Source organism: Myotis myotis, unplaced genomic scaffold (assembly GCF_014108235.1).
Source record: "Myotis myotis isolate mMyoMyo1 unplaced genomic scaffold, mMyoMyo1.p scaffold_m19_p_2, whole genome shotgun sequence".
NCBI lineage: Eukaryota > Metazoa > Chordata > Mammalia > Chiroptera > Vespertilionidae > Myotis > Myotis myotis.
The window spans coordinates 183,502,849-183,530,376 of NW_023416324.1; the positions used below are offsets into that span (position 1 = coordinate 183,502,849).

A 27,528-nucleotide genomic window follows, 5' to 3' on the forward strand; every position below is an offset into this window, starting at 1 on the left:
AAGCCTTTTAAGGACACAAGACTCATTTAACCTTCACGAAGGTTAACTTTCACTGAAGCTTATGAGGAAGCCATGTGAGAGGCAGGTTACCAACATGGTCATAGCAAGAAAAAGGTGAACCAAGAGAAATAAATCTATGTTGCTGTAGAATGGACAGGCTGCCTACATTTTGGGTTTCAGGAATAGCCATACTCTGGTTCTTCATTCAGCTGAGCTTCTCCGGGATTCCACACTCCCTTGGGTGTAGAACACGTTCAGAAGCACCTTTAACTCTTTCGGCATAATGAGTGTACTGAAGAAGTCATTTGCTCAATGATTTGAAAGGTGGTGTGCAGCTCCCCTAAAATCTGCATCTGTTATTGGGTAGGAAAGATGGCAACTGGCTGTGTTTACTAATTAGGTCAGCCAATAGCTTTGTTGGCTGTTTTAATTTTCAGAAATCTCACATAAGTAATTTTCCCAATTGAATCATTATGCAAAGTGATCAGTATGATCGCTTGACAAATATGAACTTTCATTTTCCTAAAAATCTTAAAATGAGCTTGATTTTCCCCCACTTTCTTTTTCCTGGGACTTTTTCTCTTCTTCTTCCTGCAAGTCAGTATTAAAAAGAAATCTGGGCATGGTCTCATGCTCTGATCTTGCCAGCTGTTCCTGCCATTGCTTTAGATAATTTTCTACTTCATGTCTCCCATTCTGTATTCCCAGGCTTTCTCTGCGGTTGATGTGGTTTTAATGATCTAGGTGTACAAGTCTCAGGAAAAAAACCTTACCAGCCCCATCTGTATTTCTGACACTAAGACATGCAGCTTCACTTTCAAGTTCTTGGGGTCCATTTCACTTCTATGCAAATAAACACAGCACTTGATATGAACAGTTAAATAGCTGCAAAACAGACCGAGTATGTGCAATTGGTCTTGTATACATTCTTCAATCTTGGCTTGTCAGTGAGAATTATGCTCACACAGCCTATGGCAGTGGGTGGCCTTTTTTCTGAGAGAAGTATTATGTACCCTATTCATTTCTCTTTGGGAAACATAGCACAATACACAGCTCAGAAATGACAGTAATAGAGAAATTTTAGTGCAGAAGATGCATCATCTTTTTTATCCCCTGTTTGGTAAAATAATAAATGTAGGATTTTTTTCAGAACATTGTTTTGTGTTGATAAGGTTAATATTTTATTTGAACACACTACAAAGGTATAAATGGTTTTTCTTATACTTTTGTATTAATAAGAATAAATAAAAGAATGGTAAATTCATCCACATGATCAATTTTGCTGAAAATTTCACAAGTTCATCGATTCCCGGAGTAGATCTGGAAATACAATTTATTAATAGTGTCACCTTCCTCTGGGCCACACAGTCTCCAAACTTCTGTCAACCTTGCCAATGTCTCCTGGCTCACTGTCCACCTCCATATCTTTGTGATCAATTTCCAATTCTGTTATGAACTGTGTCTCAAATCCATCATTGTTTTATTTATATTTCAGTCACTTTTTATATAAACAATAAGGCTATTGCCTCTTCTCTAGCTTCCTATCCTATAATCTAATCTATTATCTACCCTTCCTGTTCCTTTCAGAACCTCCTCTGAAACGACAATCCCTTTCCCAAAATATCATTAATACATGCTAATTGATAGTAAAACCACTCATCTTGGCCTTCTAAGTCTTCTGATATTTCATTACAACCAATATTTCATCACAATTCAATATCTTCTGTGATATAAGTAATCAAATATTTATTCCACTGACATTGCTAACTGCTATGTGTTTTTGTTGTCATTGTTGTTATTTACTGGGGAAAAAAAACCACAGGTCTCTACATCTCTGCCTTCTGAGAACCTACTCATTCTTCAAGGCTAATCCAAGTATTACCTCCTTTAAGAAACTTTTCTGATTCACCCAACTTAATGAGTTCTTGAATTCATATGAAGATCTATAACATTTCATCCCCCCAATGACCTCGCTATTATTGTAGTACTAGAGGCCCAGCATGCAAAATTGTATGAGACCCAGAGTCCAGCTGCAGGACTCAGAGTCCCTCCTGCCGCCACTGTGGGACCCATCAATGCACCGCCTGGTGATCGGTCATTTGGTCGTTACGGCATTACGGCCACTGGCTTTTTATAATATAGATATGTAACTGATTATTTATAATTTTCCTTCATACTAGATTCCAAGTACCTGAGTGCAGCACATGTGTACTATATGTCTGTGTGTGTTGCTAATTTGTACAGACTAGATTTGTATTATAGTACCTAGCATAGTCCATGCCACACAGTGCTCCAAAAGTACATGTTGAATTCAATAAACATGTATTTTCTGAGTTACTAGTGTTCTGAAAAATTATGTTCCGTTGTCGTATCATTAATACAAATCTACATAAATTATGTACCTGTCTGTTCTTCTTAGCAATTTACATTTAACTGAATAATTTTCCTCTCTTTCCAGTTGACAGTTTGTGATTTCCTGCCTAGGCACGTCTTTCTTCTCATTTTCCAGCTTTCCCCGACCAAGGCTTGGTTACAGAGTTATGACTCTTTCCTCTCCTCATTGCCAAACTTCCCTGTCATCTGTCTTTGTCTTATCTGGCACACTTATCTCCCCTTCAAGTTCTATTTTTAAAAGATGGCTCAGTAAAATAAATATACACGTGTGGCATTATTTCCAAAAGTTTACCTTACATTTGACAGGTAGGTGCCATTATTTTCAAGAGTTTACCTTACATGTAGCAGATAAGAGCTAAAATTTTTTTCAGTATTCCATTCTGTCCTTCAGTTTGTTCTCTGGTACCCATTTTTCTCCCTGTTATCTTTCTCGTCTGCCACTGGCACTTCTAATTTTCTCAAACTTCATTTCTTCATTGTACCTGATTCTACTTATACCTCCTCCTTCAGTCCTGGTGAAGATGTCCTGGTAAAGAAAGCTGGTCAGGGCCCTAACCGGTTTGGCTCAGTGGATAGAGCATCGGCCTGCGGCCTGCGGACTGAAGGGTCCCAGGTTTGATTCCGGTCAAGGGCATGTACCTTGGTTGCAGGCACATCCCCAGTAGGGGGTGTGCAGGAGGCAGCTGATAGATGGTTTTCTCTCATCGATGTTTCCAACTCTCTATCCCTCTCCCTTCTTCTCTGTAAAAAAAATAATCAATAAAATATATTAAAATAAAACAAAGAAAAAGAAAGCTGGTCAGGGCTAGTAAGGACAGCGGGTAAAGAAGAAAGGCTCTGGCCAGTGAGACGATAGGCTCCATCCCTTTCTCTGACTTCTCAACAACCAGTCAACCCCCCAATATTATGGAACTGCCAATATCCCCTCTTACCCTTCTTTTCCTTTCTACCCGCAGCCATTGCCTTTGGTATGGTCCTCATGGTCATTGACACATCATTGCAATACTCTTCTATTTGTCTCTACCGTGGTTTTCATCCTTGGATTTTGTGGGGGGTTTTTATCCTTGGATTCTGTTGTTTACACTGTGGTCAGAGAGAATATTCTAAAGTGCTCACTTGATCAAGTCAAGCCTTCACTTGCAATTTTTAACAAGTTGTCATCACCTGGAGAAAACCTCCAAGCTCCTCAGACACAAAGCTCTGGGAGCTGCCTGGCCCAGGCTTATTGCTCAGGACACTCTCTGTTCACATGCTGCTCTCTGCCTAGACCAGTCTCCCACCCTCTCCCAGGAAATCCTCTTCTTCCATGGAGGGGCCACTTCCTCATTCTTCACAGTCCATTTCAAGCAAGATTAAAACCTCTTGTCACTATGTCCCATCCAAGATAGAACTGGCCAGTCCCTCCTTTGGGCAGCATCCTGCCCTATATAAACTTTCATTAGTTCCCTCAGAGCACCTCTAACACTTCTTACACTTTGTAGATAAGGGCACACTCAATGGAGTTAGGTACTTGGGTTTGAATCCTGACTCTGTCACTTTCTAGCTATGGAACCTTATGCAGTGGTTCTCAACCTTGGCTGCACATTAGAATTACCTGCGAATCTTTTTAAAATCCTGATTTCTGGGCCTCATCCTCTGAAAATTCTGTTTCTTTGTTACTAATGTTGTGGCCCCACCCCACAACAAAGAAACAGAATTTCTGGAGGATGAGGCCCAGAAATCAGGATTTTAAAAAGATTCCCAGGTGATTCAAATGTGCAGCCAAGGTTGAGAACCACTTTTATACAGTATATGTAACCAATCTGTTTCTCATGTTTCTAATCAGTAAAGTGAGAATACTAAAAATAACAATTTCATGGGGCTTTTGTGAGAATTAAGTAACTTAATACTACATCCATGAGCCACATAATGATGTTTTATGATGTGTTCAACAATGGACCGCACCTATGAAGGTGGTCCCACCTATAATAATAAAAGCATTATATGCTAATTAGACTGGGCATCCTTCTGGACGACCTTCTGGAAAAAGCCAGGGCTGGGAGGGAAGCCTGCGTCCCAGGTGCCAGAGGGAAGCTGGTGCCGACAGCCGGTGGAAAGAAAGCCTACTCATGCATCGAACCTCTACTAAGATTATAATGGAGCTGAAAACATCCTACTGCCTAGTGACGTAGCAGCTATCATAAAGTTGCAGCACAATGCACTGTGCACCTGTTTGTGGTGATGCCGGTGTAAACAACCTGCTGCGATGCCAGTCATATGAAAGTATAGTACATATAATTATGTACAGGGCATAATACTTGATAATGATAATAAATGAGCATGTTACTGATTGATGTATTTACTATACACTATACTACACTTTTTACCATTACTTTAGCATGCACTCTGTCTACTTATAAAAAAGTTTGTAATATAAGAGTATGCAGTGCTAAACTGGCAGCAGCCTCATACATCTCGTGTTTACCACAGCTCTTGATTGCATCATTTTCTCTCGTGCTTGATTTAATCACGTGTTTTGTTCAGCATGACCCCTCCACATTTGCACAATGACAAAATCACCTATCAATGCATTTCTCAGAATGTATCTCCCTCACTAAGTGACACATGACTGTGTAAACCTTTAAAAAACGGCTATTCTATGATAGGCACTGTACAAGTGGTGGCTGTTATAATAATTACTAGAGGCCTGGTGCACAAATTCGTGCACCAGTGGGGTCCCTCAGCCTGGCCTGCGGGATCTGGCCAAAACCAGCTCTCCAACATCCCCCAAGGGATTCCAGATTGCGAGAGGGCATAGGCCAGGCCAAGGGACCTCACCGGTGCACGGTCGGGGCCAGGGAGGGACGCGAGAAGTTGGCCAGCTGAGAAGGGACCACAGGAGGGCTCCAGGGCATGTCCAGCTTTTCTCGCTCAGTCTCGATCAGCTGGGCCCCAGCAGCAAGCTAACCTACCGGTCAGAGTGTCTGCCCCCTGGTGGTCAGTGCATGTCATAGCAAGCGGTTGAGCGGCCCTAGCATATCATTAGCATATTATGCTTTGATTGGTTGAACAGCCAACCAGTTAACTAGACACTTAGCATATTAGGCTTTTATTATATAGGATTTTTTAATCCTTTGCTTGATTGCCCCTTAAGGGCAAATACCACATCTAGATGTTTTTACCCTGTCTATCATAATCCTTAGGACATATGAGACACTTAATAATTCTTTCATGAGACAATGAACAAATGCATGACAATAGGCTTATAAAACAGATATTTAATCTCCCCAAGTTACAACATGTCCTTATTCTGTTGTTCCTCTTAGATCTGAAGGGAACTGTAAGGGTACCAACACAAATGTTCATAGGGTTTTAATGAACTTTTGAATATGCACAGAGGGTTTATATTCTACTACCTTTTTTAATTATATGAACATCTATGGGTAGGCAGCATTGGGGAAAATACATAATTCGTGGGGGTAGGGGAGGGCTAGATGCCAAGCAGAAATGCAGGAGCCCATGTAAAATTATTATTATACATTTCAAGATAGTGAGAGTCGAGCATTTAACTAAGCCTGGAGCTGTTCTGAACACAGGATCGGTCTGACAGCACAGACCACCTTTCCACAAAGCCCACTCTGCCAGGAATTTAACACCCTCTTCTCCATCAGCTCCAACATGTGTTCTAAGACTTTGATCTAGTCTCTCCTCCTGCCAGATTTGTCTCTCCAACAAGACAGAGAGACTAGGTCTGTAATGCTCTGACTATGCCTCTCCACCCTGAACTGTTCAGGTCCAGCCTCCACTGTGCACTAGAAAAGCCACTGGCCTCTCCATTTATCCCAATAATCTAAGCTGTGTGGTAGCTGTCATTCTCCAAATGTTCCTGCACTTGCCAACCACTTATTGGGCATCCACTATGTTCCAAAACTCTGCCTATGATACTGTCCATACAGTAAGGTCTCTGGTTTGCCCCATTTTATAAAGTGATTTCTGGCTTTTTCTCAGAAAGCTGATAATTGCTAATATTAAATAAAAGAATAAAAAATAACCGTCTGGATGTATGTACATATTAATAATGATATGAACCAACTAAAAGCTAAACCATAAGGAAGGACATCCCCATCACAGACCACAGGAGGGCTCTTTGATGGTATTTAGAAAATCCCTTAAATCCGGTTAGACCTCTCCTTAAATCATCTTGTACTCAGTCTCTGCCTCTTCATGAACCCCAACTGACATGTCTTAGCAGAAACAGTGGCAAGAAGTCCTGTCACAGAGGTAGATGATAGAACAAGGACAAAGGAATCAAACTAATTACAAGAGAAGATATATTTGTCAAGGGAGGGAAATTGGAGTTGGGTAAGAGGAAAAGGAAATTCAATTAGAAGGTGGGGAGGAAAAATGAAGCTTTTGGTCTGGAAAAGAAAAATCATTCTCCGTGCTCCTATTACACAAATGCACTGTTGGCGTCCTGTATTAAAATATAAATTCAGTGCCGAGGCAATAAGGCTGGAAGTAACGTGCGCAGGCAAAGAGCCAAGAGCCTGGCTGTTGGCAGCCACTGGCCCCGAGGGCCCTGCAACAGAGTCCAGGTGATATGTGTCAGACACTGAGCTACTGAACACTGTTATTTCTTAGTTAAAGGCTCGGATGTTGGCTTTGAAATTTTCTTCATTTGGGGAGCCATCAACAGATAGTGATTGCAGAACAGCGAGGAAGAGAATATATTCCTACTTGCTCTGTCTGGTGAGGAATGATTCCAGGTGCAGTATTACTCAAACAAATGCAGACGGTGGGAGATGAAGGTTCTCTCCAACAAAGTGCATTGTTTCTTAAGGATGTTTATGTTTTCAATGAATATGTATTAAGTCCCTGTGAGTACTGTGGGTATAGCAGTGAAGAGGAGAAATGTTCTTCTGGGGCAGCCAGAGAATAAATATGTAAGCACATAAATGAACAAGATCGCTCCATATAAAGATTAAAGCACAACACAGGAAATAACCAAGGGGACATCAAAGAATAACTGGAGGAAGACAGTGAGAGGAGGTTAGCTTCACAGACAGCTCAGCAAAGGCTGCTTCGACAAGGTGGCATGTTGCCAAGACTGGAATTATACGACTTAGGAAAAGAGGTAGACTCTGTACATTCAAGGTAGAAGGAACAGCAAGTGCAAAGATCCTGAGGTAGGACAGATACTGGCTATTCCGATAACCAAAAGGAGATCAAGGACGTTGAGAGCAAGGGGAGGCATTTTGTGAAAGGAGATTTCAGAAGTGGGCAGAAGTCATTCTATGGGATCTGGAGTCTATGGTCTGGAGTCCTACTTTTATTCTAAAAGCAAAAGGAAATTCCTAAGGGGATTAAAAAGAAGTGATATAATCTGATTTCAGACTTTAAAGATCACCCTGGCTGTTATGTATAGAATGCATTGCAGGAGCAGAAATAGGAAGACCTCTTATGAGGCTATTGTAGTGGTTCAGGCAAGAAATTATGGAGGTTCTAAATTAAGGTGAGAAAACAGAGAAGGATAGGGGGAAAGTGTGCACAGAAGTGGTAGGATGATGCTTGCAAAGTCCGAGTTCAGGGTTCAGCACTGCCTGCACATTTCCCTGAGTGGCCACCCCAGGAGGAGAGGGTTGGCTCCAATAGCTTCACATTTAAACACCTCACTTCTCTGGAAGTTACTTCTTCAAAAGCCTCGGTTATTTAGTAAATAAAATGGAATAATTGTATTTGAACAAAGTCTACATATTTAAATTGCTATGGATTACTCCTAGTGAAGATGCTCATAGCAAGCCTGTTTGTTTGTATTTAAGGAACAAGTTTGTTTCTTTGTATTTTGTTTCAGGCGTGGTTGCTCCCTTTTCCCACCCAGGAGAGATCGGCTTGAGCACCTCAGAAGTGATAGGTAGTGTCTCCAAAGTCTGGTAAAGTGAGAGCAGTAAGAGGAGACGGCTGGTATCCAGGCAACGGAGAAGGAGACACACAGCTACACATACATACCTACCCACACACACACAAATAAGCAAACAAGCTTTTAAAAGAAGCACTCAGAAAGATTTCAAACTGAAGATGCTCAGTAAAATGGTCCCACAGACCACACTAGCAAGGGACTTCTACATTCATTCCTGAGTGCTCCATCAGGGGCAGCTTTCTGTAGCAAAGCATCTCTGCGCCATAGACACCTCTCCTGACGTGTTCCCATAATGCCCCTTTGCTTCCCTTCCTCGGGGCGCTTATTGCCTTGTTATTTTCGCTTTCTGTAGCTGCCACCCCCCGAGATAGTGAGCACTTGAAGGGGAGCTCGTTAATCCCTTTTTATCTCCGTGTCTCTGGGGCCAAACACAGGGCGCTGCACAGAGTAGACGCTCAACAAAAGCGTGGGAAGAACCCCGATGGTAGCTCTTCATTTACCTCTAGAAGAGACAGCCTGTGTAGCCCAGGAATTCAGCAGCTGCTGTATCAGTGACTAAAGCATTCCCAAGCTTTACAGAGATCGTATAGGTACAGCATAGGCTGTTTTTTGGTTTGTTTTTATTTTTTAAGCAGATGGATAAAAAGTTTTAAACCAGTGCTTCCTGTTAGAGCAACTAAGGTGGGCCCAGGCAACAGGGCTGATCTAATTACAGTTTTGGTTATGCCTGATATGTTTTATTCTGATGAGCATATTTTGTGCTCCATACACACTGAAAGATTTAATTAAATGTTTTATTATAGGGAACGCAGTGCCAAATATCAGCATCATTGCTTATCTTCCCCATAGAAACAGCCATTCCTTCATTTTGTTTTGAAAGTTTAATACAAACCAGGCTTACATTTACTTGGTAATATTGACATGGCCACCAATAAAAATGTTTCATGTTACGAGCAGGATGTCATTGCAATGTAAGCTCCGTGAGGGCAAAGAATATACCTGCCCAACTGAACGTCTTTGGTGCTGGATGTGGGTACTTTGTCCACAGCAGACCCCAGCTGAGAGAGAAGGAACAGCCATGTGGGAAATCTGAGGCTGTGCTTTTGCACACAGAACATAAAACAGAGCAAAGCAACATCAACAGAACACAAGCAGAGCAAAATCACACACACACACACACACACACACACACACACACACACAATAGGAAGGAAGGAAGGAAGGAAGGAAGGAAGGAAGGAAGGAAGGAAGGAAGGAAGGAGGGAGGGAGGGAGGGAGGGAGGGAGGGAGGGAGGGAGGGAGGGAGGGAGGGAGGGAGGGAGGGAGGGCAACATTATTGTGATGTTCAAAGATTCCATTATTTGACCCAGTGATCCCACTTCTAGGAATATAACCCAAGAAACTAGAAACACCAATCAGAAAGGATATATGTACCCCTATGTTCATAGCAGTACTATTCACCATAGCTAAGATTTGGAAACAGCCTAAGTGCCCATCAGTAGATGAGTGGATTAAGAAACTGTGGTACATCTACACAGTGGAATACTATGCTGTGATAAAAAAAAGGAATTCCTACCATTTGCAACAGCATAGATGGATCTGGAGAGCATTATACTAAGCGAAATAAGCCAGTCAGAGAAAGATAAATATCAAATAATCTCACTCATTTATGGAATATAATAAACAACATAAACTGATGAACAAAAACAGATCCAGAGACAGAGAATCATCGATCAGAGCATCAAACCTCAGAGGGAAGGTAGGGAGGAGGGGATAAAGGGGAGAGATCAACCAAAGGACTTGTATGCATGCATATAAGCCTAACCAATGGACACAGACAAAAGGGGGTGAGGGCATGAGTGGGGGGGGGGTAGTAGGGGGTTAAGGACACATATGTAATACCTTAATCAATAAATAAATTAAAAGTAAAAAAACAAAAAGATTTCATTAATGACAATCTGAGGCCCCAGTAAATATTCTACTACTATAAGGATTTATAGGGTTGTCTGTGGGTTGTTGGTTTTTTCCTTCCTCAAAATGTCCTTTGTTAAACTGTGTAAATTTTTATTCATAAAACAAAAAATATCATTCTTGGCCTTTCAGAGTGAGTTGGAATACAAAATATTTTAAATGATCATCATAGAAAAATTTTCTCTTCAGAATCCAGATTTATAGAAATTTGTTTTCATTAAAATGCGGTTAACCCCCTAACTAAATGACTTCCAACGTTTTTTAAAATAACAGAATCTCCTTGCCCCCCTAATGTTTCTTTTCTTGCAAACAGACTTTTGCAGGTGTTCGCTTTATATGTGTAAGAAATGCAACCCCAGCCCTAACCGGTTTGGCCCAGTGGATAGAGCGTCGGCCTGCAGACTCAGGGGTCTCAGGTTCGATTTCAGTCAAGGGCATGTACCTTGGTTGCAAGCACATACCCAGTGTGTGCAGGAGGCAGCTGATCGATGTTTCTCTCATCGATGTTTCTAACTCTCTATCCCTCTCCCTTCCTCTCTGTAAAGAAAAAAAAAAAAAAAAAAAAAAAAAAAAAATATATATATAAAAGAAATGCAAGCCCAGCTACCCTAGTGGACCAGGTTTGTGGGAGCATGGAGGTGTGTGATGGTGGGAATTGGGGTAGGTCAAGAAGAGCACTAGCTGGCTACTCGACTGCCTGGTGCAGAAATGTCAGGATCTGTCTGGCTTGTGTATTCCTGTGCCAAGAGGACATATTACATCTTTTTGATGAAGCTCAGAGCTGCAAACTGAGGCCACCTGCTCACTGTCTGGAAAGATGGTGAGCTGAGGAAGATGGGGAGTGGGAACGTAGCAGGAATGAAGATTTAGCCCTAGCTATGGGCATTCCTCTTTCCAAAGACCCCTTCATAAGGACATATATATTCCTAAGAGGCCTAGGAATCCAAATCAGAAGGGGAGTATACGTTCTTAATAATTTTACCCTTGGTAGAATTTTCTGGGAGCAGCTATATTTACAAATGCATCTTATCTACTTGGCAGGGTCACATTTGTCCTCCTGTCATATCTATTCTGCACACTTATCCTTCTATCCCCTTCCACTGTGAGGAACTTTGAAAGAATTTTCTTGAAGAGGAGCCCAAGCTTTTTGAGGAGACGGAACAGGAACTCTTTTGTGAGAGGAAGAGGTTAGAGCTAAGGAGTTCTTGTGTAAACCTCCTAAGACTAGGAAGGTAACATGTCATTTATTTTTGGCATAACTGCTTCAAAGGTATTGCCTCAAAGGAAAGGGATGGAGGGGAGAATGGAGACTCTTCCTTCACACCTAAAAGGAGGAGCAGAAAATTAAGACCACCGTTGATTAAACATATTTCCTACTTTTGAAAATGATCATTATGGTTACAATGACCCCAGCTTCTTTTATTATGATTTCCTTTTGGCATTGTTTAAAGCTGAATTTTGCTACACTTTGCATGCTTTAATGAAAATCATGGGCTATAATTAAATTTCTCTAAATGCTACCATTACCTAGATACTACATGAATGGGATTACAGTAAACAAAAAAATAGGTCTTAAGTTAAAAATTATTTTAAAAAGAACTTCATCTAATTGCCTAAATATGATGAATGAAACAAAATTGAAAATCAATTCTACTACAGTTTTAAACTGGTAGGACCTTAATTTTAACTAAAACTATGTTTTCAAGGAAGTAACCAGCTGGATAAAACACTTGAAATTCAGGGAAAGATTAAAAAAATTTAACTCATTTTGTCTACACAGAGTTAAACACTTGCATATTTCAAAGTGGCTAGACTAATGCATAGTACTCTATCTTCACAGAAAAAATATTTAAAAATAAAGAAACTTCTCAAGACAGCAGGGAGAATCTATATCTGTCGGGGGGGGGCTGAATATAACATGAAATATTACTTTTGATTTGGAAAGAAGCCCCAGCACTCCTAACTAGCAGCCACCTGTTCTTGGGTAAGTTATTGCAAAAAGTGGAAGTGTGCATGGTGTCCCTCAATAATTCATGTCCAACTAGAACCTCCGAATTTGACTAAATTGTGTTAATCCCAAGTGATATATTTACTTCCTAATCCTGAGTACCTCAGAATGTGCCCTTATTTAGAATTTGAGACTTTGTAGATATAATTAGTTAAACGAGGTCATTAGAGTGGACCTAATCCAATATGATTGGTGTCCTTATAAAAAGGGGTGATTTGAACACAGCACAGGGAGAATGCCATGTGAAGAGCCACAGGGAGAAGATAGCCAATGAGAGAGAGCTAGCACAGATTCTTCCACGCAGCCCTCGGAAGGCACCAGCCCTGCTGACACTTTGATCTCACACTTCCAAGCCACCAAAACTATGAGACAAAAATTTTCTGCTGTTTAAGCCATGTAGTTCCTGGTACTTTGCCAGAGCATCCCTAGCAATATAATACGATGACCTTATTTAGAAATAGGGGCTTTGCAAATGTAATTAAGTTGACGTCATCCTGGATTAGGGTGGGCTATAAATCCTATGACTGGTGACCTTATAAGAAAGTCATGTGAAGACCCAGAGACACGGGGAGACACACAGGGAAGAAAGCCCTATGACAACAGAGGTAGAGACTGAAGCAGTGTCACTACAAGGCAAGGGCAGCCAAGGACAGCTGGCAACCACTAGAAGCTGGAGAGAGGCAGGGACATTCTCCTCCTTCAGAGTCTCCAGAAAGAACCAACCCTGCCAGCTCCTTGATTTTGGACATCTCCACCCCAGAACTATGAGAGAATAAATCTCTGCCTTGTTAAGCCACACAGTTTGTGTCAATTCGTTACAGCAGCTGTAGGAAAACAATATAGGAAGCATTTTCTAAAGTTTTCTATCTACTGATAAAGAGCTATGTAAAGATTTATGATTAAAAATTACACTTCCACATCTAGTCCAGAGTTTAAGATTATCAATCCTGGGGTGATTTTTAGTTACAGTTGACATTCAAATGCTATTAGTTTTAGGTGTACAGCATAGTGGTTAGACATTTTTATAACTTACAAGGTGGTCTCCCTGATGTTTAGTACCCATCTGGCACTATACATAGTTATTACAATATTATTGACTGTATTCCCTATGCTGTACTTTACATCCTATGACTATTTTTAACTGCTAATTTGTACTTCTTAATCCCCTCACCTTTTGCACCCAGCCCCCAAACCTCCTCCCATATTAGAGTGGTCATTTCCTAAACTACTTTAGCATGTACCATGATGGAGGGAGGAAGAAAAAGAGTATTTATAGGGGAAATATTAAAGGACAAAATATTATCAACAAAATCTGTAATGGTAAGTAATATAGAAGTGAATTAGACCAAAAACTGAACCATAATGATTAAGCTAATAGTATGTTCTATATGTGAAAACAATACATTTAAAAAATGTGTCATTACACTGGATAGAAGGAAAGTCATTTCTACAAAGGATTTATTTTGTGGCATAACTCTTTTTGCTGATGGCTTATGTCTTAAATGTTTTCAACTCTAACCCCAATTTCTATAAGTTTCTAAAATTATTTATTCTCTGGAAAAATTGAGCTGGACAACTACAATGGTCTTTTAATCATTTGCTTCAGGAGACTCCCTCTGCCTGTCAGTAAACAATGGAACGATTGATGTTGTTCTTTCAAAACTTACAGCCTTTTAGCTCTATTTCATTTAAGAATTACAACTAAAACTGTTTCACTTTTAGATGACTTAACCACATGTGACCAGGGCTACTAATACAGATAAGAAGCAAAATCTCTGGTTTATCTGGTTTCCCATTTATCTTCAAACCCCAAATAAGCCAGATGTGATTTTTCTATTAGCAAATGGGCCACCATTTTCTATGTGATCAGAATCCCATATACACAGTTGCCATTTTGTTATTTTATTTTGTCCCCTCTGTTCTAAAATAATCTCCCCAAAGAAAATGTAATTGGTCATCAACAAATTATGTATCTTTGGACAAGATACTTACTGCTTTAGTCCTCTATTTCTGCATTTGTCAAGTGGGAATAAGAATGCCACAGGATAATTGTGATATTAAATAAATTAATAAGGCCTAGAATGCATTAAGAGCTCACCAGTTCTAATTCTATCTCCATGATCCTTAATATTACACATCAAGCAAATAAAATAGAAGCAACAGAAGAGAATAGAACCCCACTAGCATTTCTACCTATGGACTCTGCCTAACTATGTGTTAATTTAAATTATCTACCTATGTTCTTGGGTTAGGGTTAGGGTTTAATCCCAAACTTCCAATTGTTTACCACATTCCATCTATATGTGAGGATATTATTCTACAGTCTACCATCTTCCTCTTATATTTTTAATTGCTTCCTTCCTTCTATATACAAACATTTATTTATTTCTTTTGGCTTGAACTCTATCAACAAAAACAATCTCTATTGTTCTTGTGTACACATTTTTTTCTGCTCCTTTTTATATCAAAACTCCTTAAAATCATTATATTTATGCTCAGCAACTCTAAATCTTCTCCCATTCTTTCTTAGACCCACACCAGTGTGTCTGATCCATAGCACCCCACAAAAGTTAATTTGTCAGAATTGATCACTCTGTTTATTTTGATGCATTTTCTTTACCTAGCTTCCAGGACAACAACAACAACAAAATATTGGTTTTCCTCCCATCTCAATGTAAAATACTTTGTGAGTCACCATTGCCTTTTCTTTTCTGCTCCTAGACCTCTTCATGTTGGAATGTCTCATAGTTCAGTCTTTGGTGTCTTTTTCTCTATTTTCATTGAATTCCTTTTATTCTCACTTAGCCTCATGACTTTAAATCTTTACCTTCTATATCACAGGGACTCCCAAATTGATATCTCAACCTAGAACTCACTCCTGAACTTCTAACTGGTTCTTTGATGTCTACAGTTGGATTTCTAAGAGTTACCTGAATTTTAACATGTACAAAATGAAACATCATCTCTCTACAGTGTCTCCCCCTAAACCATTCTACCATCTATTTAGTCTATCATAATTGATGGCAAATCAGTTTTAGGCAAATCTGTTCAATCTACTTTTAATGCATCAGTCAGAATTATCTTTTTAAAATAAAGTCAGATCCTTTTAATCTTATTACTTCTCTTTTTCCAAATATGCTATACTACTAGATGTTCCTTAAATACATAAAACAGATGCTCATCTTAATGCCTTTGCACTAGCTTTTTCCCCAGATACACACTTCATCCCCTTCCTAATGAGGACTATACTGATTATTGTATTTAAAATTACCTTTGCCCTCCACACCAGTACTCTTGAACATCCATAGTTTGTTTGTTTTTTATATTCTTACACTTTTTAAATTTAGTTGTTTGTTGTCTACATTTGTCTCTACACACAGATGTAAGCTCTAGAAAGACACATATTTTTTGTTTTTTTTTCAATTGTTTGTTTCTGTGATGTATCTCTGGGATCTAGCACAGCCATCTAATTGGCACAGAGAAAGAACTTAATAAATGTTTGTTAAATGAATAAATAAATTAATTTAAATAAATAAGCAAGAAGGAAGAACATTCGGGAATATAATCTCCTTTTAAAATCCTAGACACATTGACAGAGATAGGGGTCATTGTTATACATATTTAATTGTGGGAAAATTAGTCTTCGTTCAACAAACAACCAAAAACCCCTAAATCTGTGGAAAGGCTTTTGAATGAATTCAAGATTATCTCAGGTAAAGACTACTAAACATAGCATATAAAAGTAAAATACTTATGAAAATCAGGAATAAAATGCTCAATGAGTTAAGAATCATACAAGAGCCATCTATTGAGATTCTTATTTTCTGTACAATAAAAATTGGGGGAAATTAAAAACAAAAAACAATTTCTTGCCACTGCAGAAATAAAAATTATTCTGTATTCATTTCAAAAGACTTATGAAGCCCAGCCTGTGTGGCTCAGTGCTTGAGCATCGACCTATGAACCAGGAGACCTATGAACCAGGAGGTCAAGGGTCAGGGCACATGCCTGGGTTGTAAACTCAATCCCCCATGTGGGGCTTGCAGGAGGCAGCCAACCAATGGTTCTCTCTCATCATTGGTGCTTCTATCTCTCTCTCTCTCCTTTCTTCTCTGCAATCAATAAAAATCTTTTTAAATAAACTATGAAAATAATAAAGTTTGGAGAAATTCAAAGTTACACTGCTCTAGGGTATCCATGAGCCAATCAATTTGTCTGTGGATTCTCTGGGTCTCTTATTCCTCCTTCTCATGTTTACTGTTGATTATTTGACCCTTGTATGGTCTGTTGGCAACTCTCACAAGAGAGCAAACTAGAGTAACAAAATGAAGCATAAATTAAAGCAGCCAGGAGACTATGTTGGGATCTTGGTCTGGACAGTAAGAAAAAAAAAAATATGCCTAGCATTTAAAAGTATTCACTAAACAGAGTACTGGAAACCAGTTGCTAACATTGGTTAATCCAATGTAATTGAGGTGAGAATTAAAACTGCCTTAGAGTCAACTCATAGAATAAAAAGAATTCACAATATATGTAAATATGCAAACAAAGAAAAAAAATGGGAGAGTAGAAGGGTGAAGAGATACAAGTCTCTGCTATAGGAATTATCTACTAGAAGAAATTTAACATTATGGAAGTACATCTAATATAAGCAAAAACTAGTGCCAAATAGGGTTCTACTACTTACTAGCAGTAGAAACTGGGTCAAAACACATAACTCATAACCTACTTTCTTATTTGTATAATAAGAATAGAAATCAACTTTCTAATAAAGTTTTTGTAATAAATTATTTCCGTCCTCCATATTTAAATTTCAGTTTCTATCACATGTTATCAGCCTATCTAGCCAAGGGTTGACAGTCATCTCATTGTAAGCCTCATCTTTTCTTTCAATTTTACAAAAATAAAACTCTGAAAAAATATCTAGAGAGTAATTAACATATGGCTAAAACTATCATGGGAAATATAAAAAGATAGATTAAAAAATGCAACTGGGGTTTGTTTTAAACCAAAGTCAGCCTATTGGTAAAAATATGTTTTTCTTCAATTGCACAGAAAAATATTATAAAACTCTAATTAAAAACTATGGCAAGGCATCTCTTGGAGAAGAAAGATTTTCTTCCTTTTGTATAGACTAAAGTGCAAAAAAAATGCTTTGTCATTTGTAAACATAGTTGAATGTAAGTTCTATGGGAAGGCGTATCTTTGTTTCATTCATTACTAACTCCCTTAAATAGCACATGACTTTTAATAGGCAATTAAGAAATAGTTTTTAATGAATACAGTATGCACAGATTGTGGTGCACTTGGCACAGGGGTGGGTTCCATATGCCTCTGCAGGTGACCATATACAATTAAAAAATAATAAAGGCAGAATTCATTAGCACCTAGATAAAATGCACTATAGCTATTTCTATAGTATCTAAACCATCATTTATAAACTCCTAGACTTTTGTGGAAGAACTGCATAGTCCATATGTAATATGTATAAGTATATGTATGAAGATAAAATGTCTAATATTTTCTTGAACAAGGATAATATAATTTCTTGAAATGAGCAGAATATACACCCTTCATGACAGAGAAGAAAAGAGAGTTAAAAGTTTGGGGAAAATTTCTACTCCCCTGCTTAAAAGTCAAATCCCTAAACTTTAGTTTTGTTTACTTTAAAAAGACTTTGTAGAAAATAAAATTAAATTATTTTTATTTAGATGTTGATATGCCAGGCAGACAGCTATGAACAGAATTTATTTAATATTAATAGGATATAATAAATATCAAAGTAAAATAATTTTTAGAATGCTTACTACAGAAACACAATAGATGTGGACTACAAACCACACAGACTAAACTAGGGATCTATAGATGTTTACCCTGAGGCTAGTAATAAATTAGTTTAAAATTTGCCAAAGTAATTAGCACAACCTCTTTGCCAACTTTCTCATAAAGTAGATAGAACGAGCAATCCAAAGAACAATAAAAAAGAATTTTCTAATGAATCCATTCTCCTCTGAAATTGTACGAGAAGAAAGGTCACTTTCTCATTTAATAGCTTATCTTTTGGTACCCCTTATCATTTTTTATTGTTGATATTTTATGTATTATGCTCTATTTATGCATTCTTCAATAACATCTTTATTTATGACTTTGTGAATCAACATCTTTGTGATAAGAGGTGAAAGTCACTTAGCTAATTACACATACTTAATAAGCAGCATAATAATAACTACTGCAGTATTGCACATTAGTTGAAGAGATGTAAATTACTGTAGTGTTTATCATTTGAGAAAAACAAGAGACTTTGTTTCAGTTGTTTTAAAACACCCTTCTTTGTTGCCCTCACATCCACCTTCTTAAGTATACTACAATTTTGACCCAAACCATGGTATCATATCTAATAATAGACAAACATGGTAACTGACTGTACCTTTGCTACGCCTCCCATTGGCGAGATATGTAAATTAACCACCAACAAAGATGGCGTTAATTTACATACATAAGCTCAAAGCTGCGGAGCTAAGACTGAAGGCAACTCCGGCCAGAACAGTGAGGCTTGAAGGCGGCTCCAGCCGGAGCGAAGGCCTGGGTCCCAGGTGCCGGAGGAAAACCCGTACCGGCAGCCAGGGGAAGGGAAGGCCTATTGCATGAATCTTTTCATGCAACAGGCCTCTAGTCCATAATAAAATAAAGGTTGAGTCCCATTCTACTAGTATGACCTAAGATATAAGAACAAGAACAAAACCAAACCAAACGCAATTCAGTGAAAATACTCCTGATCTGAAGTCAAGTATTTTGTTATATAAAGCTTCTTCCATAGAATGTAATCCCAGTAAAATAGAATGGTGTAGTCATTCCCCACCCCACAAGGGTTTTGTAATAAAATCTGATTTGACCCAGCCAGGAAACTAGAAATACATAGGGAGATAGAATGTATAGCACTTGAATATTAATATGACTTCCATATGAAGATTGAAATTCTACAAAGTTATGAATAGGGTAAAAAATAACACTTAGATGATTTATTGCCATAGAAAATCATACTCTCCTATGAGTGATTTACTGAATGTTATACAAAAAAAAAGTGTGGACAAGATACATTCAGATGCAAGCTTGCAGCTGTCAGTGTCTACATTTGCTCAATCTGGCTAGAGGATGATTTGAAGGTTGATTTAATTGTAGCTTCTGAATCATGTTCTTCCCTATGTTTTAAAATGTTTAACATAAATATAAAAATGTTAAAGTAATTTTAAGACTGTAAATATTTAGTATAAAAATCTGCAAAATCTCATTCTCTATTGGAAGAGTAGCTGAAAATGAAAAGACTGTCTTGGGGAAAAATACATCACCTAATAATAGCAATTGCCCAGTAGTTATATCAAATGTACCCTTACATGAGAAAGTTCACAGGGTGCTCAGAAGGAGCTAAGAATACATAAACGAAACACGACATCTGTGACTGAATTTATCAATGTTATGAGGAACAGAAATCTCTATCTGCAGAACAGGGTTCAGAGATCACAAGTTGACCAGCTAGGAAGGAAGCATTGCTCGGGTTCCTTGCAGGCAATGTAATAGCCTAAGTAACCTTTCCTCAGTGCACCAACTCAAGGCAGAGATTCAACTCTTGTACATGCTACCAGCACCTGTGGATGCTACCAGCACCAGAACACAAGGCATCACAATGAGCTTTGTAAATGTGAGCTACTCAGCTAGAACTCTCCTTAACCATCCTTCTATTCTGACAGGCTTCATTGAATTCCACATATCACCTAACCGTTCACTTTCCAACATCAGCAAATCATCCTTAGGGAGAATGTCTTGTTCTTCCTCTGCAAGCTTTTTCCCCATGTTTTATTTCCACTTTTATACATACCTCCTTTTCTACATATTTTCTTGCCGGGTTTTCTGGCACATTCCTTGGATATTCTTTTTACTGAAAAATGAATAGAAGACTAGAAAATAACATGGCGCTCCATCACAGACCGCCGTAACATGCAACACCACTATCTAACTTGATATAATCCTGTTTTTTACTGAGTGCGAAAAATCCCCAATTCGTTGAGCCTGCACATGCAATGGAGAAATGTTGATGCATCTTCTCAGAAGTCATTCGGTAGGAAATGGAAATTAGAAACCCATTTCTACCTAAAGATACGTGCTGTCAAGGAAAGAATGAATAGGCATAGGAAAAAAAATAACAGGTACACCGACACACATAAACAAAAGAGCAGCATGCACACATGTAAAATATGTCTACATGCCCACAGAAAAAGCCATGCATGCTACCAGTACACATGAATTAATATTGTTAAAACTTAGAATAGAAAAGAAAAAATATAAATATATCTCCCTGTTTTTCCTGCAGTAAACTCACCATCCTCAGTTGGGACATATATGTTTAAATACAGGCAGTCTTCACTCTGGTCTTGTACATATGATGAAACCACATCCAAGTTATTAGTAAACCACACAGGAAGCATGACTTCTGGCAACCTGCCATCGATGATATTCTGGGGACACACGGGAGCAAATTGAGTGGCATTCCTGATATCTGACCAGGGGGATGGTGGCTCTGGAGGCTGAAAACGATGTTCCCCTGTTGGCGGTGCTGCATATGGAACCCCCAGAAACTGAATAACAGGCCCCAAGATTTCATTATTGAGTTCTTTCTTAATCCCTCTGATCTTGCCGAAGTTGGTAGTCACCAGTGGGTCTGCATCATCCAATTTTTGGGAGAGTACGTGGGCAGCCTGAAGCAAACATGCCAACACACAGAGAGTCAACGAGGCGCCCAGTCCCCTGTGTAACAAGCATGACATTACTGCTCTCCACACATAACTTGGCCACGTGCATCTGGGCAGTGCCATAGTCCCACATTAGTTGTCTAGTTGTCCGGTTACAGTGAGGCAAAAGTATCTGTATCCACTTGAGAAAGACCTTATAATGGTAGAATGCACCTCTTATTTCTTAAAGGTGAACTTGCCGAGAAAAGCTCAGAAAGCTCTTCCTGCAGCCAGCATCTCCCATTGATTCACATGTATTGAAGGAGCATCTTCAGTCATCACTATTTATCAGACCAAATCCTATTGACCACTCTGTTTTCCATAGTAGCTACGTGGGGAGAGAGGCCATTGACTGTAGATTCCCTCTTATAAATCAAATCCACTTAGCTGCAGATCTCTATCCTAGAGAAAATGAAAATAAATCATTAGCACAAACAAGCTAAAATGGTCAGAGTGACAACTAGATGTTTTACAAGCTCCAGGAAACATTAATAGTGGCTAGAGCCAAGTAAGTCAAATATTACTATAGGAAAATTTCGGTTTGACATGACAAGTGAAATACCTATTAGATTGAGAGACTTGCCTGACAACTTTATACACTGGTAAGTGGAAGCAGGCCTTGTCAAAACATACAGTTGCAAGAGCATTCCACAGTGTAGTATTTTTCAAATAAAAGTGATGTGTGAAATTTCCCCTTTATTGATACTCTTCAATTACTTCAACAAACAACACAATTAATCAGCAAATGTGCTCAAAATTAGAACTCAATAACAGAAAACCTTATTGAAAACATAAATATTGGGAGAGAATTAGTAGAACATAAACAAAATCTGCTAGAATAATTGTATATGTTAAAGAATAAACAAAAAGTGGTCCCCAATCTATGCTATGGAGAAAAAAAAAAAAGCTAATGTTATAACAAGAAAACTACTATTAGTTGAAGTATAATCATTTAAGTACAACTACCTAATAACGTAAACCTCTTGGCTGTTTAGCAAAATTCTGCATCAAATCATTAACTACAAATAGTCACTTTAAATTAAGGGTAAAAAAATTTAAATGACACAGTGGACTTAGATACAATTTGAAAAAGCAACAGAAGTTGGCATCATTTTTTTTTTTTACAGGCAGTTTTCTTACCGTCTAGCTACACAGTGTAAGTACCAGTACATTTGCAAGGTGAAAATTAATTTCTGAGTCAAAGTCAGTATATTTTAAATTACAAATGTTGTTATCACTATCTGTTAGAAATCAAAGAAAGAATTTTTTTTAAGAAAAGACTGTTTCTAAGTTTAAAAGAACAATCATACCTAATCATTGCATCTTGCATATCAACACTAATCAAACATCTAACACTGTTTACCCAGTTCAACCTAACATGCATCAGAATAGAATGTAACATTCCCCGCAGTGCCATTCAGAGTGTAATCTTACATTAACTGCAAAACAGCATACAAGTTGGCAAATCTGTCTTTTCTTATTCAAGCCACCTTTTAAAGAGCTTACTTTGAAAATAACAGTGTTGATATGTATGACAGATGCTTCTGTCACATTATGAGAGGATTCTCGAAGAAGTGCTGCTCTGGCAGTGAGGCCGCCCTGACTGCTATGGAAAAGGAGATTGTAAAAACCATAGAGGTCAGCAAGAGATTTGGTTCAGGCCTAGTGTTCCTTGAGCTCATCACAGAAGGCAATAAGGAGATAAATGTCTTTCTTCAAAAATACTCCAGTCCGTGTTAATTCACATACCTTTGCTGTGAAAGCACATTAACATACAAAAGACGGGCTTAGGCCCATCCCATTCCTGTCCCAGAACTTTAGCATGTATTGAAGATTTAGCTACACAAACCCATTTCTGTTTGGAGTACATTATGCTTATTCTTGTGCAGAATCCGGGTGGGCCACAGCATGGCTGCCTTTCCTAGTAACATTTCGGTGTTAAAAAGCACCCTTTTATACCTAAAATAAAGAACCTGTGGTTAGGTTTTAAAAGTCACTCACTATTTTCTGTTCAGTCTAATTTTCAAGTACCACAATTTCCAAGAGTTCTTCTTTACACACTTGGTATTTCATTAACAATACAAAATAACATCCCAGCTGGCATAGCTCAGTGGTTTAGCATCGACCTATGAACCAGGAGGTCACGGTTTCATTCCCAGTCAGGGAACATGCCACCTGGGTTACAGGCTCGTTTCTCCCCCTCCCTTCTTCTCTGAATTCCATATAAATATATTTTGAAATATTATTTTAAAAAAATCAATAAATAACACTTCTGTTTGTATTTGCGAATCCTTAACTGTGTTACAAATAAAGGGTCTCCTGTTTCCCACTGATGTGCTACTTAACACAAACTGTGACAGATTCGAATTCTGCACGCAATGGCAAATTTTCAAATTCTAATAATGCTTAGCTTCCAAGGTTACAAAATTATCCCATTTCTCATGGGTTCAATGTATAGAGAACTACAGTGTTGACCCCAAAGATTTTTTAGAAGTTGCTATTATATTAGCAGTCACCCAAGTCTAATGTGAAAATACGGCTGGTTTGAATAACTGAAATTAAAATATTGATAGATAGATATAGATATGGATATTTTTCCTATTTATTGGTTCTTCTTTAGTAGATGCCAAACCCTTAGCTTTTATGTGTTTACAATCTCATTTACAACCACCCTATAATATGGGTTCAGCAATCATCCCCTTTTTACTCATGAGAAACTGAGAGTTAAAGAGGTTAAATTCCTTGGCCGAGGTCTCTCAGCTGATTAGCTGATCAATAACAGATCCAGGAGCCCAGTGGCATCTGATTGAAAGGCCATTCTCTTGATCATTGTACATGATATAGTCTTTCATTCCACAATTAGCACTTTAAAAAACTGATCCTAGTACTTTTAAAATTGAATTGTAAGAGCATTTATGTTCCTGCAGAAGATAGTCTAGGTAAATACTCTGACAATGTCATAGAAACAGAGAAATGTAATTGGCATGCTCTGTTCTTATTGAAAGCTTATATTTTACTCTGTTACATTTTTTACCTTTTTATCTTTACATTGAAAGCCATGATAGATTGTTCATGTTAAAATAATGGGTAACCAAAAAAAAAAAAAAAAAAAAAAAACCACTCCCAAATTCATAATAGCCTAAATGTCCACTAATAGATATTGATAAATGAATTATGATATATTCATAAATTGAAATTCTGTACTTCAGTGAAAATAAAAGACCTCGACCTAAATATATCAACATAAATAAATATCAAAACGTTTAATAAAGCAAGTTGCAGAAGATTAGGGGCAGTAAAATGCTATTAAATAAATGAAGCTTAAAATAAGTAAAATAATTCCATATATTATTCATGGATACATAAATATGTATTAACAAGGCATGTTTCATTCCTGAGTAAGGAGGAAAGAGAATGAAATTAGTTCTAGTTATTAATTAATTAATTCACATAATTAATTAATTGGCACCTAAGATAGATAACCTGTGATGAGGCCTTAAAAAAACAGCAATTAATTAAGTTTTACATATCTTAGCATTTGATAGTGGTGGGTGATAACACACACACACACACACACACACACACACATATACACACACACACACACATATACACACACACACACATATATACACACCTTTGTTTGGAATTTTCTGTATTATCCTGTATGTTTGAAATATTTTGTAATAAATATATTAAAATAATGAGATCAGAAAAGCTTTACTCAGCAGAGCAGGCAAGTAGTTGAGCTTATCAATCCATACAGGACTCACTTCATCTGGCTTTGAAGTTAGTGGAGATACCAGCTCAAAAATCCCTCCATTGTTTCTCCCCTTGGGTTAATGCATGTGTTATCATACTGAGAGAAATAAAATAAAAAATGAATAAAACTTAAAGAGACATAAATGGGAATAGATTATGTCACTTTCATTGATTTATCAAAATAACTGGTTTATCCACTAATTTGTGCCTGAGTGACCCAGTCCAAAGGGATGATTATAGAGAGAGCAGAGAGAAGTACAATCCATTCATTGCTCCCAAATAGCTACAATATTATAAAGAAATACGTCACATAAAAATAAGTCACATAAAGAAATAAGTCACATAAAAAATGGCTCTAATGCAGGTTGGAAGGTGACATGTTCAACCAATACATGATGAGTTGGAGGTAGGATCCAGGAGGAAGTTTCTGACTGCTAATTTTACATAATTTTTTGTGTTATATTTTTTATGTCACCTGTTTTCTCCTACCTTGCTTTGTTTTTGTTTTATTATTGAACTTAATCCCCCCAACCCCATTGAATTTCTTGTTCAAGGGTAAGGACTTTGTGTTGTGTGTTTTTTTTAAATAATATCTTTATATTCATGATAAAATCTATATGAAAATCCTTTACATAGTGCAGGCCTCGGTAAATTTCAGCTGATCTGGATTGAATGCATGCTTATCTCTGAGCAATGTAGAGTCTGGACAATTCAGTTAACTAGTATTATTCACTGCAGTAATGTTCTATTGAGTCATTGCAAACACTGAATTAGGGAACATAGATCCATTTCCCCTAGGTAAATACACACACACACACACACACACACACACACACACACACACAGAGTTATAAATCATAATCTTAAATCTTAAAAATGATTTACCTTAGATTTTATTTTATTTATTTTACAAAAGAGAAAATAAAGTTCTGATGTGTTAAGTGACTTGTCTGAGGCCACTAATGGGTCAGAGTTGGAACTCAAACCCCCTCCACCTTGCCAAGAACTAGAGTTTGTAGGACTACACTACACTATCTCACTACCATCCCTGTCCTCTGTTCAGCTCTGAGAGCTGAAACAAGTAGGCAGAGTATCACCTTGTTCAACCTCAGCTGGAAACATGCTCATAGGGTAACTCAAATTATGTACTGTTTTGCTCATGTCCATGAATAACTGTGAAAGCACCATGAGTATTGATTTAGAAGTTACAAATACATTTTAGTGAACAGGCAAATTTGAAAATACTGATCTAGGAATAATAAAGACTGACTGTGTTAACTAAAGCTAAATAATGTTTTATAGCTATGTGTTTGAGTTGCTTTGAGTTCAGAATACATCTGCCTGTCAACAGTGCTTACTAATAATATTCGATTTAAGAATTGGATTTAGTAATAATAATTTAATAATACTTGCATTTAATAATAGCCGGCTTCAGTGGAGTGTGGTGATTTTCAATGGCCCCATCTAGCTATGTAACTAAAATGTGCCTGTGTGGCCAGCCCCCACTGTAAGAAAACCTGACCACCGACAGATTTTGGGCTTTCTCTACCAATATGTTTCACATGCACACTGGTGGTGGTTCATGACCTAGGGACAAGGAGTATCTTGTGATACCCAGCAATGGAAGAACAAAGCCTGAGTCTGAGATTTCCAGACTCCATTCAATACCTACCCTTCTCCTGCTGTTGCTGTATTATAGTCTTTGCCTGTCATAAAGCTGTCCAGTGAGTATAAACTATTTTGAGTACTGTGAGTCCTTTCAGTAACTGAACTAACCAATGTGTAATTAATTCACCTAGTAAGTACTTTAAAAATGGGATGAATAAGCAAATGAACACAATTACACAAAATGTTGTTAGCCTTTAAAAGAAGAGACAGGTCTACCTTGAGTTAATAGAATAGGAAAGAGTTCATGAATCAGGGGGAATTTGTGCTGGGCCTCAAAGAATGAATAAGATTGGAACATTGAAGGCCATGGAAGAGACCTCAGGCACATTCCAGAAACAGCAGAAAGGATGTGTAGAATATACTGTGGTGCTCAGCCTGCTTGGACCTAGCTTACATGCCAAGGACTGGTTCACACCAGTGTATAAAGACCTGTCCTTCTTGCCTCAATGCATATCAATTTCAAAGGCTCGAGGCTCCCTGTGGAAAGGAGTGGAGGGAGGAGTTGCCAGTGAGTCTCTCCCTCCTTGCCAGATATTTAGTCCCAGGGCATGCCCCAACAAGCTTCCTGCTGGCAAACTTCCATCTCAGGGCCTTCATATTTCCCTTGGGACATCTGACCTATGACAGAAAGGACAGGGGCAGCCACATTTGAGGAGGATTTAGTTTAGTTTGGCCAGAATACAGAATAAATGAAGATCAGCATTGAACGAGACAGGAAAAGTCAGGTTACAGCCAAATCAAGCAAGCACTTCATGAAAAGGCTAAATAATTTGGATTTTATTCACTGGATGATGAAAAGCCCTTACATATTCCTAGCAGGGGAAGAGTATTATTAAATCAATTCACAAAAAAAATTAAACTGGCAATACTGTGGAGCAGGGATCTCCAAAGCAGTGTGCTCACATGCCACCAGGAGATGACCAGATAGATGAGAAAAGGGAAGTAAATTGCTGAACTTCTCTGTAGCATAATATTTTACATGAAGCAAAAAGAGAAAGAAGTTACGCTTTGCTAATATGAATATATGGTGCAATGCCAGTGCCTTC

At 38.1% G+C, this 27,528-nt stretch overlaps 1 protein-coding gene across 2 annotated transcripts in view; it reads right to left on the reverse strand.

Annotated features, from left to right (window-relative positions):
* The window catches only part of NLGN1 (neuroligin 1), an 854,057-nt gene that overhangs the window by 667,946 nt on the left and 158,583 nt on the right, over positions 1-27,528 (reverse strand). For both annotated transcript variants that reach the window (XM_036352371.1, XM_036352370.1), the window contains exon 2: positions 20,644-21,454. In XM_036352371.1, coding sequence (XP_036208264.1) covers positions 20,644-21,136 — 493 coding nt within the window. In that variant the 5' untranslated portion in view covers positions 21,137-21,454. The remainder of the gene's footprint in view (positions 1-20,643; positions 21,455-27,528) is intronic.